This window comes from Cervus canadensis, chromosome X, assembly GCF_019320065.1.
Source record: "Cervus canadensis isolate Bull #8, Minnesota chromosome X, ASM1932006v1, whole genome shotgun sequence".
Taxonomy (NCBI): Eukaryota; Metazoa; Chordata; class Mammalia; order Artiodactyla; family Cervidae; genus Cervus; species Cervus canadensis.
In genome coordinates, this window is record NC_057419.1 from 19,843,882 (window position 1) to 19,857,254 (window position 13,373).

General features: G+C 42.1%; 1 protein-coding gene across 5 annotated transcripts in view; it reads right to left on the reverse strand.

Moving 5' to 3' along the window:
- The window catches only part of CTPS2 (CTP synthase 2), a 110,027-nt gene that overhangs the window by 34,553 nt on the left and 62,101 nt on the right, over positions 1-13,373 (reverse strand). For all 5 annotated transcript variants that reach the window (XR_006267449.1, XM_043458481.1, XM_043458479.1 and 2 more), the window contains exon 14: positions 4,698-4,794. Coding sequence is in view for 4 of the 5 variants with exons in the window: in XM_043458481.1 (XP_043314416.1) it covers positions 4,698-4,794 (97 nt within the window). In the remaining variant the exon portion in view is untranslated. The remainder of the gene's footprint in view (positions 1-4,697; positions 4,795-13,373) is intronic.

Consider the following 13,373-nt stretch of genomic DNA (forward strand, 5'->3'; position numbering starts at 1 on the left):
TTCTGAAATCTTAAAACCCTCTCATATCAGAGAGTGCTCTCCCCGGCTCTCCTCTTATCTGAGCCTGACCCCTCTCTAGCCACACCTCATCCTACATTTCTCACTCTTCAAAGCACCCCATTTAACACTTACCTGCTCTGCACTGTATCCCCCTACTTTTCAAAAGTCATCTAATGAGTTAATCAACCAAGTAATGTTTCACTATAAGCAGACAAGTCCTACCATTGACATTCCCAGATAAAATATGTGTGGTATTTTAAGTGAGGTGTAATTTACACCTCAGTTAAAATATAACATACATATCTAAAATGTTTAAATAAAATATACAGATCTAAGGTGTCTGACAAGTGTAACAATCCTGAAATACGTAAAGAGTTACATTTTTGGAGAGTGATCATAATGATGGGTTGTAGAGCCAGGGCCATGTGTTCCAGTAGAAGACTAGAAACAGTATGAGAAGAGTGGTCGGGGCCTTCCACCCCACACACTCACAGTGAGCTGTTTCACCTCTGGGCCCTCCACTTCCTCAGGTGATCAATACAAAGACTGGACCAAATGGCTTCAGAAAGCCCTCTTGAACTTATTCTGTCACTAAACAGGATATGTAGGCAGACAAGCAGGGAACTGTCCTTGAACGCTCCCGAGGAGGGCAGCAGCCTTGAGGCCTAGGCCTCCCGCTTCAGTTAGCCTGTGCTTCTTTTGTTTAGATCAGGTTTCTGTAAGCCATGGCAAACCCCTGACTTTGTTCAGCCCTCGAACTAAGAATGGGTTTTACATTTGCAAATGGTTGAAAAAAGCCAAAAGAAAAATAATATTTCATAATGCATGAAAATTACATGAAATTCACACTTCAGGTCCCATAAATAAAGGTTCATTGGAATACAGCCAAGCTCACTTATTTGCATATTTGCCTACGGCCGGTCTCACAGTACAACAGAGTTGAGTAGTTGCATCAAAGACCTCATGGCTCCAAAATAAAAAATATTTACTATCTGGCCCTTTACAGAAAAAGTTTAACAACCCTTGCTTTAGACCATCTAGGTAATAGACTGCGGGCTGGTATCACTCTCTCTTCCCGTGTTTAAGTAGAGACTTCAGGATAGATTTCCAGGAACTCTTATTTCTAAAAACCCTTGAACCAGCAATGGGCAATTCCCTACACACTGTCATTAGTCCCTTAATAAGAAAAAGCCTTTGCAGACAAAGACAACACATATATACAGAATACAGGGCAGGAGTGATCCTCTGGGAACACATTTCTTATAAACAGAGCAAATGATGATTAGTAGTACATTTGTCCAAATCAATTCACTCCTATAACCTCCACTCTAGAAAACTCAAGTTCAACTCATTAAGTGCATACATGAAATATGTACAGCTTTTCTGTATGTCAATCATACCTCAATAAAATGGTTTAAAAAAAGAAAAATCAAGTTCATAATTTCCACAACACTTAAGGAACTAACATGTGACTAAGGAAGAACAAGGAATTGGTCTTGATGAATATAAAAATGAGAATTATTACTTCCCTGGTGGTACAGTGGATAAGAATCTGCCTGTCAATGCAGGGGTCACAGATTCAATCTCTGGTCCAGGAAGATTCCACATGCCTTGGAGTAACTAAGCCTGTGAGCCACAACTATGAGCCTGGGAGCTGCAACTACCGAAACCTGCACATCTGGAGCCTCGTTCCACAACAAGAGACGCCATCGCAATGAAAAGCTTGTGGACCACAACAAAGAGTTAGCTCCAGCTTGCTGCAACTAGAGAATGCCTGAGTGCAGCAATGAAAGAAGACCTAGTGCAACCAAAAATAAATAAATAAACAGACATAAAATTTTAAAAAATAAAAATTAGAATCACTTTAGTAATCCAGCCATTCCTGGATTAGGAATCCACCTATTCCTGGATTAGGAATCCAGCTAATCCAGTCTATCGATATTGTTAGGCTTTGGTCCTACTTCAAATACTTCTTCTTTTAGATGTCCTAAGTAGGACTAAAAGAAGTAGGACTAAAAGAAGTCCTACTTCTTTTACTAAAAAAACTTTACCTTTCTGTTTTTCCACTGCTAGGAGCCCAGGTTCAATACCTGGTCAAGGAACTAAAGTCCCACAAACCATGTAGCACAGCCAAAAATAAATAAATGTATTTATTTTAAAAATGAATGATCGGCATCAAAATGCTTTCCATCAAAACTACAAATTATTCTCATAGGCAATATAGGCAAATGTATTTTTTTTTAATTCATTTATTTATTTTTGGCTGTGCTGGGTCTTTGTTGCTACATGGGCTTTTCTCTGGTTGCAGTGAGTGGCGGCTACCCTCTAGTCGTGGTGCATGGGCTTCTCATTGCGGTGACTTCTCTTGTTACAGTGCACAAGCTCTAGGGGTGTGGGCTTCAGTAGCTGTGGCACGGAGGCTCAGCAGTTGCAGCTCCCAGGCTTCAGAGCACAGGCTCAGAAGTTGTGACACATGGGCCCAGCTGCTCCACGGCATGCAGGATCTTCCCAGACCAGGGATCCAACTCGTGTCCCCGGCATTGGCAGGTGAATTCTTCACCATTGAGCCACCAAGGAAGTCCTGTTCGTACCATTCTTACAGAAATGTGTTAATTAGGGAAAACAAAAACCTACAAATAAAGGGGCTGACTAGAGGGGGAAAAAAGTCCTTCAAAAGAAATATGCCAGCTCGGTTAAAAAAAACAACTCCTACAAAAGAAATATGCCATAGGGGAAAAAAACACTATGGTGATATCTATTTTTATATTTGTAAGACAATCAACAGAGCCATGGTCATATCTCCAACACAACCTTTATGGAGACCTGTGGAAAACCTCACACAGGTGGGAAGGCAAAACGATGTGTCTCCTGGGGACCACAAGTTCATATACTCACATGCCTTTTGCAAACTATGAAGCATAATTTAAATTTAAGGCAGGCCTGAAAGCAACCCAAATGTCCATCAACAGATGACTGGATAAACAAAATGTGGTCTATCCATACAACAGACTATTATTCACCCATAAAAAGGAATGGAGTACTGACACATGCTAAAATGTACATATATCTTAAAACATAATGCTAAATGAAAGAAGTCAGAAAATCCCGTTCCATTTATATGAAATATCCAGAACAGGCAAATCTATAGAGATCGTTAATAGATTAACATAATGGGCTTAGGGCCAGAGGGGGAAGGGTGGTGATAGCTAAAGGGAACACAGTTTCTTTTTGAGGTGATAAAAATGGTCAAAGCTTGACCGCAATGATGGTTACCTAACTCTGTGAATACAATTAAAAAAAAAAAAACAGTGAATTATACACTTTTAAAAGATGAACTGTATGATATTTAAATTATATCTTAATAAAGCTGTTTAAAATTTTTTCAAGGCAAGCAAAAGATGTTAATTAAGCAACAAGTTTTTGGGATGTGTTTAAGATTCATAAAAACTGTCAATGCTATTTTTACGTCTACTGTAAAGAAAAACAAATCCTAAATCAGTCTTATTTCCATCAAGACAGCTAAAAATTTTAAGTATACTGAACACAATGCTCTTTTTAAAAAGCTTAGTATAATTATAACTGATCTTTTACAGCAGATACAATTTTAAAAGATGAAATTCCCCACTAAGAAAGCTTCAGAGTATCTGGAAACATCTGAAAGCCAAAGAATCTCTGCTAATACCTACGAAGAGAAAATTTTCTTATAACACTGGCTTCTCATCCAGAGAGAGAAGGGAAATGTGTACACTTTGAAACTTGTCCTTTTTAAAATTTCTTTCTTGCTAGGAAGCTTTATATTTCTTAGAAGTTTGTTTATCAGCCTTAAAGGAGAAACTCATATTTCTAGTCTTATTACACGTCAGGTGAAGAAGGCATTTTCCTAAGGTATTCTTATAACTTCACAGGAACAATGCTGGATGCCCGAGATATCTGGATTCCTGCCTCGGCATCCGGCCCAGGGGTGGTGGGGGTGTGGGGGGAAGGCGAGCAGGGGTGGTCTGTCCTGGCCACCACTCGATTCTCCATAATCGAGCACAGCGCACAAGGTACAGAGTAGGCACTGCGATACATTTATCAAGTTGAATCAAGAGCTAGGGGTTACATCAAGTTATTCTCAAATCATTTTAATTTATGGGGAAAAGTTGCACAGAAATTTGAATAATTTCTGTGATCAGGATCAGCAAATATCAGCAATATATAGAAGATCAGCTAATATCAGATGCTAAGGCACATCATATTTTCCTTGTCCCATGCTGGAGCTACTCGGGGAACAGAGAAATAGACTTCTGATACATAACTGCCCCTTCTCAAGAAGTTCGGAAATTTAGTGGCTCAAAGCAGTCAGACATGAAATAGTTAAACAGGGAGCCAGTTTCCAAGTAGTGGAGAGAACAGTGGACTCACAAGAACTGAGCTGGAATCAGGACTGCCCCAGTGCAGGGTCATCTCCAGGAGCATGGGTAAAACACAAAGTAGCCCACTGGCCAGGGTGTGGTGGAGAGGAAATGAGAAGGGGCAGGCACGTGTGTTCTACCAACCCTTCCAGGGAGAGGGACGGGGACGCAGGAGAGGCAGGGAGGGCAGAGGCAGGGAAGGGGTGAGGGGGTGGAATGGAAGAGCTCCAGGAGGGCTGTGGCCAGGCAAGGCCTGCAAATGATGCCTGCCGAGTTAGAAAACAAATAATCTGAGAAACTTACTTAATATTGAATTTTCAGTTTTGAAAACAGTTCTTCTTATTCCCAGCCTCATCGTTCCTCCCAAATTGCCAGGGTTGTGCTCCGGCATATCAATCACCTTAGGAAACAAAACAAGCCCAGTTTTGGATCTTGCAAAAACATTATTTTCCAAATTTTAAGCTTTACTTTCAGGGGATGTTCACCGAGTAAGGATGTTCCCTAAAAAATAAAATTTGATCGTTCCTTCCAGTTTTCCTATTCAAACACGGTTATGCTTTTATACACTCCTCACAGTATGCTGCCTTTTCATCTCCGCTTCTCATCTTTCATTCAAATCACAGGTACAAAATTTATTGGGAGCATCTTCATGACCTCCCTCCTGTCATTATTCAAACTCAGTTTTGGTCAATGTTCACACTTCAAGTTCTGGCCTTCTGGGACCTTCCACATTGGTCTTCATGTCCCTCATAATAATAACCCTCTCCTGCTGCCCAATCCGTTTCCTAAAGATTTTCTAAAAGCAAATGGCACTAATACAGTCAGCTATTGGTATCTGCAGATGCCGAACCCATGGACATGGAGGGTTGACTGTACTTATCTGCAGAAAATCTTTAGAAGGATTCCTTTTTTTTGGCCCGTGCTGCGGCATGCAGGATCTTAGTTCCCTGACCAAGAATCAAACCCGTGTCTCCTGCAGTGGAAGCACAGAGTGTTTAACCACTAGACTTCCATGGAAGTCCTCTAGAACGACTTTTTATTAAAAATATATATCATCTATTAGCATATCCCATAGCTCAGAAACCTAAGCATCACCCTGGATCTCCCTCTCCTTCATCCCTCACATCCAACGTGTCAAGTTGTATCCACTTAGCCACTCCAGACGTCCTGCATCCATCCACACAGTTCCTACTACACCCATTACCATAGCCTTTCACCCAGGCTGAGGACAGAGCTCACCAACTAGCCACACCCCACATTTACACACCCCCCACTACCCTGCACACTGCAGGCAGAGTGGTCATGGTATTTCTCCTGCTTAAAATCCTTCACTACGTGGTGCTGGCCCAGCCGAGCCCTTCGGCCTCACTTCCCATGACTTTACCCTCCCACCCCGAGCCAGTCACCAAGCCCTCCTTCAGTTCAAGTGCATCTTCTTTCCTGCCACCAGGAGGACTTTGAACATCTCTCACTCCCCTACTCTCTTTTCCTAAATTAATCCATCCTTAACTTTAAGATCTTAGTTCAACTGTCCAATATGAGCTTCCCGGGAACTGATCCTCCCAGGCATCACAGCCTAGTTGGGGTCCTCTAGCAACATGTTCCCTGTCACTGTGTCCCCTTCAGTTTGTGTGAACACTGCTTTGTGTGCCAGACTGAATCTCTAGGAGCTGGGCTGCTTTTCGCTTTTCCCGTCACATTCCCAGCCCCCAGCACACCCGGAGCTGCAGCTGGTGTGCACGGAATGGATGCATGGAGGACTGCATGAACTCAGAACTTCAGATTTCAGATTTGTCTTCAGGATTAATTCACAGAAATGCAGAAACACGTGATTTTTATGAAAAGCCTGTTCTTGTTCGTCATCGGTCTATTTTCTCAGTTCTGTTCACTACAATCTCATGGTTTTACTCCACCTTTTAAAAGTTGTTAAAAAAGACTATAGTTGGGTGATTTAACCTCTTCTAATGGAATTGCTCAAGTTTCCTCTCATAAAACCTTTCTGTCCTTGTTTTTTTCTATACCTTAACTACCACCTAGTGCTCTACAGGAAACCTTGACAACTGGAATTTTCCAAGAACTTGTCTGATCTTATCAATGCCCCAGGACTTTCTGAGCCACCTGAACCCTGTGGCCCCAGTATACTGTAAGAGTCATCGAGGGGAAGGGGTGGAGAAGAAAACTTGACTACATGCCTTGGCAGATGAAGTGCTCAGTTCTGAAGTGCTCTTGGCCTTGGCATGTCTTTCCTATCTTCCTGGGTCAGCTAATTACAGCTAGATTAAGTATTATGGGAGTGAGGTGAGAGAGGGCATTAGCTTCCAGTTCAGAAAGCTGAGCTGTTAATAAATGCCCAGCCCTTTGGGTATTTTCTACAAAAGAGCAGATAAGACTATACTACCTGCCACAGACTCATAAGAAGTCCTAGACTGATTCACAGCTTCAATTTCCACTTCAGTTGAAGACAATCTGAACCCTTTAGGAAGACTACAGCAATAAACTCCCCTGGTTTCTTCTTGTAAGTGTAATTTGATGCTTCAAGTCACCCTTACTTACTGTACTGGGTTTTTCCACTCAGGAAGAGTGTTTTTTCAGTTATTAGCAGGTTTGGAATTCAAGGACTGTTCTGATATAAATCACTGAGAATGGTGTCAAATGACCCAACTAAGAACAGGAATCCTGCCTTACTGCTTACTTACTTGGGATGAATCTGACAAACACAAGGCCAGAAAACACTTCCAAAAGAGATATTTCCAAAAGCTAAATGCAGTGGGCACAGGGCTGCCTAAGGGTCTTAAATATTCCTCCAACATAGGGGGAAGTCTGGAAATTCCTAAAAGAGCAATATAAGAATATTATTTAGATACATGAAGGTAAATATCAAGAGAAACAGCTATAAGAGTTGAGGGTGGTAAAGAGAAGGTGCGGATTACTGAATTTTTTCATTATAGACTTTTTGCAATTGTTGGCTCTTTCAACTTTGAACACAGCATTACTTTAACGAAAATACAAATTGAAGGCCCAAATGGTGAAATATATCATGTAGGCCTTCCACTAGGGTATTTGTTCACATTATCACCACTGTTTTCATAGCAATAAGTAAGACCTTCTCCTGAAATGATAGCACAGAAAGAAATCCCAAGGTGTAACTGCCATGGTGACCCTCCAATTAAAATGTGCTACCATAGAAACCATTGGAGAGGCCAACAAAATGTTATAGAAAAGATGGGGGAGCAGATGGAAGTAGTTTTCCAACTCTGAATGATGCCCTGAACAGCACTGAAAGAAGAAAGGCAGAGGGAGAACCGACAGGAGGCCTCATCCAGTGGATGCCCATCACACACTCACGAAAAGAGCGTCCAGGCCAGGCACCAGCTGGGGGACACAAACACACCAGAAGGGAACAGCCGCGGAAGGCAGAGACACAGGGCACTCCTGGCCGCGCTGGGCCTAGCCATCTGCCTTGCAAAGTTGTCAGGCCATCCTACCAGATCTAAAGATGACAATAAGACTGCCTCTCAGGTTACAGGTGACCGGATTCAGCAACAAAATTAAGGAAACCACCTTTGTTCCTGGCATTCCTTCCACAAAAAGCCTGAGAAATAGGAGAACATCACAGTTTCAAAACATATCTTTTATCATTACTGGGGTGGTTAAAGAAAAGAATCTCAGAAATCCTTTAGTTTTAATCCCCAACATTTCCAAAATACCCTAGATTTTGCATCTAAGAGGAAAAGGCTTCTACCATTGCAAAAAGGGTCGCCTTTGCCCATTCTGAGCTTGCCCAAATACAAGCTGTCACGTGATCCCCACTATAGATCCATCCTTTCTTGGAACAGAGCCACAGACCAGAAGAAAAATAAAAAAGGATCAATAAGTAACGAATATTGGTGGTGATAAAGCTTTAGGAGATGTAAAAGTGTCATGTAAGGATAAACATGGCCCTAATTAACCTTTACCAAAGTTTCTGCAGTCTACGATAAAAGTGTAATGGGTTTAAGACTTTGGGAGTCCTGGGTGCCTTACACAAGAAAGTCTAGGGAAGTTAGACTCCCTTATCAAAAATGAAATTCCTTTTTTTTTTTTTTTGGCCGCACTGAGTGGCTTGTGGATCTTAGTTTCCCAACCAGGGATTGAACCCAGGCCCTCAGCAGTGAAAGCACAGAGTCCTAATCACTGGACCACCAAGGAATTCCCAAAGATGGAATTCTTAAATGGCAGTGTGAGAAAGAGTGCAAGCCTTCTGACCTACCTGACAGACCCCTGGTAAGCCCAGCTTCTCCCATGTCCCTGGCCTCTGGACATTTCATCTGGGGACACTCGGGAAGGCTGTCTCCCAGCAGATCGTCTCCAGTAGCTAGCCAGCTATAACAGCCTCCATCACTGCAGATCAAATATAAACCCTCCCATGTGACACTCAGGTTCCACCTCGTTCAAGAACCATCTATGCTCTTCCTACATATTCTAACTTGTGGTTTCTACCTCAGCTTGGACAAGTCCATGGCCAATGGCACCTCTGCTTCTGTCCCTACAACTCTACTATGTACATATTGCCTCTTCACTACTTCCCCTGAGATGGCTGCTCCCCACCATCCCCACATGGGCTCATGCTTTAGGGGCACCTTCCAGTTCTCCTTATCATGCCATACTTAATACCAATGTTATGCTACCCTATCAAAGAAATGACCTACACATTGTTAATTCATTTCAAGTAAGCGGTAGGCTGAATGATGGCTTCCCAAAGATGTCCAAGTCCTAGTCTCCAGAAACTATGAATATGTTGCCTTCCATGGCAAAAGGGATTTTGCAAGCCTGATTAATTAAGGCTTTTGAGATGGGAAGATTACCTGGGGTTATCTGGGTAGGCCCAATGTAACCACAGGGTCTTCATAAGAGGAAGCAGGAGGGTCAGGATTAGAGATGGAGATGTAACAAAAGAGGTCAGAGTGAAAAGGAGAGAGGGAGGTTGGAAGAGGCCACATGGCTGGCTTTAAAAATGGAGGAAAGGGCCATGAGCAGGCAGTCTCTAGAAACTGGAAAAGGCAAAGAAATAGATTTTCCCCTAGAGCCACCAGAAGAAATGCAACTCTACCAACCCACTTCTGAGCTCCAGACCTGTAAAAAAAAGTAAAGTTGTCACTACATTGGTGGTAATCTGTTACAGCAGTGATAGGAATCTAATATAGTCCTTTACTGTATACAACTTTAACCTCTTCAATCATTTCATATATGCATCTCCTCTCAGAAACTAAAGTATGGTCTTCTCACACACAAGGACTAGATCTTCTTTTTTAGCTCCACCAGAGTTCAGCACAGTGTCAGGTTCAGATCAAGCACTCCCTCATTAAATCTCCCTGGATTTTAATTAAAAATTAACAGAGGAGGCCCAGGGACTGGTCAGTGAGCCTACATGGAGTAGAGAGTCTCTGAGATCAAGTTGCAGACAGAAGGGGAGGGGCAGTGGCCTGTTCTGAGCCTGAGGCACACTGGGCCCAAGCCCAACTCCCACCTGATACACGTGATACAGGGCCAGCACTTTCCTACAGCCTCAGGGCAGTGTGAGGATGGAATTTATAATGATGAAAGTATTGAGCAGTCTTAGAAACATGTACATATTTTCCAGCTTTTGAAATCTGGTTTTTTCCATCAGTAAAGGTCTGTTATTTACACCAGGAAAAGAAGACTCATACATTCAGGTGTGATTATGACACAAGTCTAAGTCCTACCTCTGGGCCTCACACTAACATTGTTGACCAGCTCTCCTCACAGAAGCCTACTCCTGAGACTGGGCAGGTGGCATGGTGGCTGAGAGTGCAGCCTGACCTTGGACTTAAATTCCAGCTCTGCCAGTTCCCAGTAATGCGACCTTGACTGGGTCCTTGCCCATCTCCATACACGAGCATCCACTTCACAGGGATGCTGTAGGACTTCTGGAGCTAACAGGTCATGTGTGGAGGCAGCTTCCCTGGTGGCTCAGTGGTAAAGAATCCACCTGCCAATGCATGAGACACGGGTTCAATCCCTGGTCCAGGAAGATCCTACATGCTGTGGAGCAACTAAGCCCATGGACACAACTACTGAGCCTGTGCTCTAGAGCCACAACTACTGAAGCCCACTAGCCTAGAGCCTGTGCTCAACAAGAAAAGCCACTGCAATGAGATGTTTGAGCACCACAACTAGAGAATAGCCCCCCACTCATCGCAGTTACAGAAAAGCCCATGCAGCAATAAAGATTCAGTAGAACCAAAAATAAACTAAATAAATAATTTTTTTAATTAAAAAAAAATGAAAGTCACTCAGTTGTGTCCAACTCTTTGCAACCCCATGGACTATACAGTTCATGGAATTCTGTAGGCCAGAATACTGGATTGGGTAAGCCATTTCTTTTCCAGGGAATCTTTCCAACCCAGGGATCGAACCCAGGTCTCCTGCACTGCAGCCGGGTTCTTTACCAGTTGAGCCACCAGGGAAGCCCAATTTAAAAAAAAAAAGCAGCCTTCAATAGTCATGGGTTAGGAGGAACCCAGGGCAGAGGCTGGAAGTGGAAGGTGAACTCCATCATGGAGGTGTCCCTTTTAGGGACAGCAGTGCTCTGGAAGTCAGGATCTCTTCCAAACCTCAGCATCAAAAACAACATGAACCCAGAGACAGCACTTCACACCCATTTTGCTATGCAGAGCCCAGAGGTGCTCTCTGAGGCACTGCTATTGTGGTCTTTGAGTAGAATAACCCGGCCACCAAAGCCTGTAGTAGCCCGAGCTTGTAAAATAAGTTACTCTCGGCTTTCCTAGGAAAAACTGAAGTCTGTCCAAAGATCAAGCAATTGAACAGTCAGGTGAAATAACCTTTGCCTCTCCATTTTTCCATTACCCATCTTGCGCCTGTCATTTTTTCCGCTTTCTCTGGTTTCAAAATGCACTCTTTTGAACACACCCTGTATTTATCGCCCATCTCCATACATTTTTAGTTAATGTTTCATAAGAATATCTATTAGTGGATTTCATGTTTCCCACTTCAGGTTTACCCCCAAGCTTGAGTCTACAGGTGAAGAGAAAAATAAGAGACAAGAGAGGTCACTGGCAGAGGTGAGCAAGTAACAATACAAGAGGATCAATGGGGTGTTTTTCCAGTTCTGTTAGCATTTGCTGTTGTTGTTTAGTCGCTAAGTCGTGTCTGACTCTTTTGTGACCCTATGGACTATAGCCCCCCAGGCTCCTCTGTCCATGGGATTTTCCAGGCAAGAACACTGGAGTGGGTTGCCATTTCCTTCTCTAAGGAATCTTCTCGACCCAGGGATCAAACCCACATCTCTTGCATTGGCAGGAGGATTCTTTACCACTGAGCCACCAGGGAAGCTAAACCCTCCATTAGTGTTTACCACAAGCTTAACTTCTGACAACAAGCAGCACTGGGCCTATTTTAATCAGAGGTCTTCCCTTGAAACTAGAGATATGAAGCCTAAAAGATTGTTAACCAATACTGTTTCAAATATTTTCTTAGAGTTAGTTTTATATATACACACGCTCATACATGTGTCATATATACAATATGTCATGTGTTATAGATAATATATATTATGTCATACAATATATACTTGTTAAAATCATATAGATATACTGTTATTAAGATCATATATAATTATTAAAATCATTTCTTTGGGACGTCCCTGGTGGTCCAGGGGCTAAGACTCTGTGTTCCCAATGCAGAGGGCCCAGGTTCAATCCCTGATCAGGGAAACAGATCCCGTGTGCCACAAGGAAAAGATCCCACATGCCACAAGGGGAACGAAGTAAATATTTTTAAAAATCATTTCTTCAATATAGACTCAAGAAATAAAACAATTACCATGTTGATTTTAGCTCACAAGTGCTAATTTGAGAGGACAGATGATTTAAGATGCTATATCAACAATTGACGCGATGTGAATACAGGCTGTGATAATGAATGGCACTGTGGTTGTGCAGGAGGATGGCCTTGCCCTTAGTAAACAAGATGCTGAGGTATCTAGTGGGTGTCTGGATATCTGTAACTGATTCTAAAATGGTTGAGGCGGGAAGGGTTGTCCATAGAAAAAGAAAGCAAATGTGGAAATGTTAGTAATTAGTAAATCTGAGCGAAAGTTGGGTTGATATTCATTGACTTTTCCTAAAAATTTTCTGTAGATTTGAATTTTTTTAAAAAAATGTGTTATATGAAAAACATATTTCTTCTCATAACCATTCAACAAAAGCCTCCTTCCTCCCAGGTAAAACAGAGCATAAGTATAAAAACCTGAGAAATTCTCTAAAACCTTGATTAAAATACATTATCAAAATCAGAACACTATTTTTTTATATTTTATAAGTGAAAGCAAAATGCCTGTCTTTAAGAAGTGAGTTAGCACACAGTCAGTATTATGCATGGAAGTGTCTCAGTCGCTCAGCCATGTCCAACTCTTTGCAACCCCATGTCTATAGTCCGCCAGGCTCTCCTGTCCATGGAATTCTCCAGGCAAGAATATTGGAGTAGGTTGCCGTGCCCTTCTCCAGGGATCCTCCCAACCCAGGCATCGAACCCACGTCTCCTGCATTGCAGGCAGATGCTTTACCATCTGAGCCATAGGGGACCCCACTGATGCATACCATAGTCAAATAATCTGTAATAAAGGCTAGAATAACATACACAAGACAGCTAAAATGCATGGAATGATCAAGGCTCAGGATTGGTGGAAGCTTTCAAGAATCTCTATACATAAGATTTCACATTTGTTCTTCAAGGTAAATAAGGCCTTAGAATTTTAGAACTGAAAAGCATAGACAGAAATATAGTGCAATATTTCAATCTTGAATCTGTACATAATTAACAAAGGGTCAGAGAAAAATAAATAAAAAATAGAAAAGGCCCATAAAAGTATGAATGTATACAAGTATTTAAATGCTTGTAAGTGCTTTTAAAGTTGATCTGGAACCCCTTCTTGTGAGTTACGATCAGTATTGGAATAAT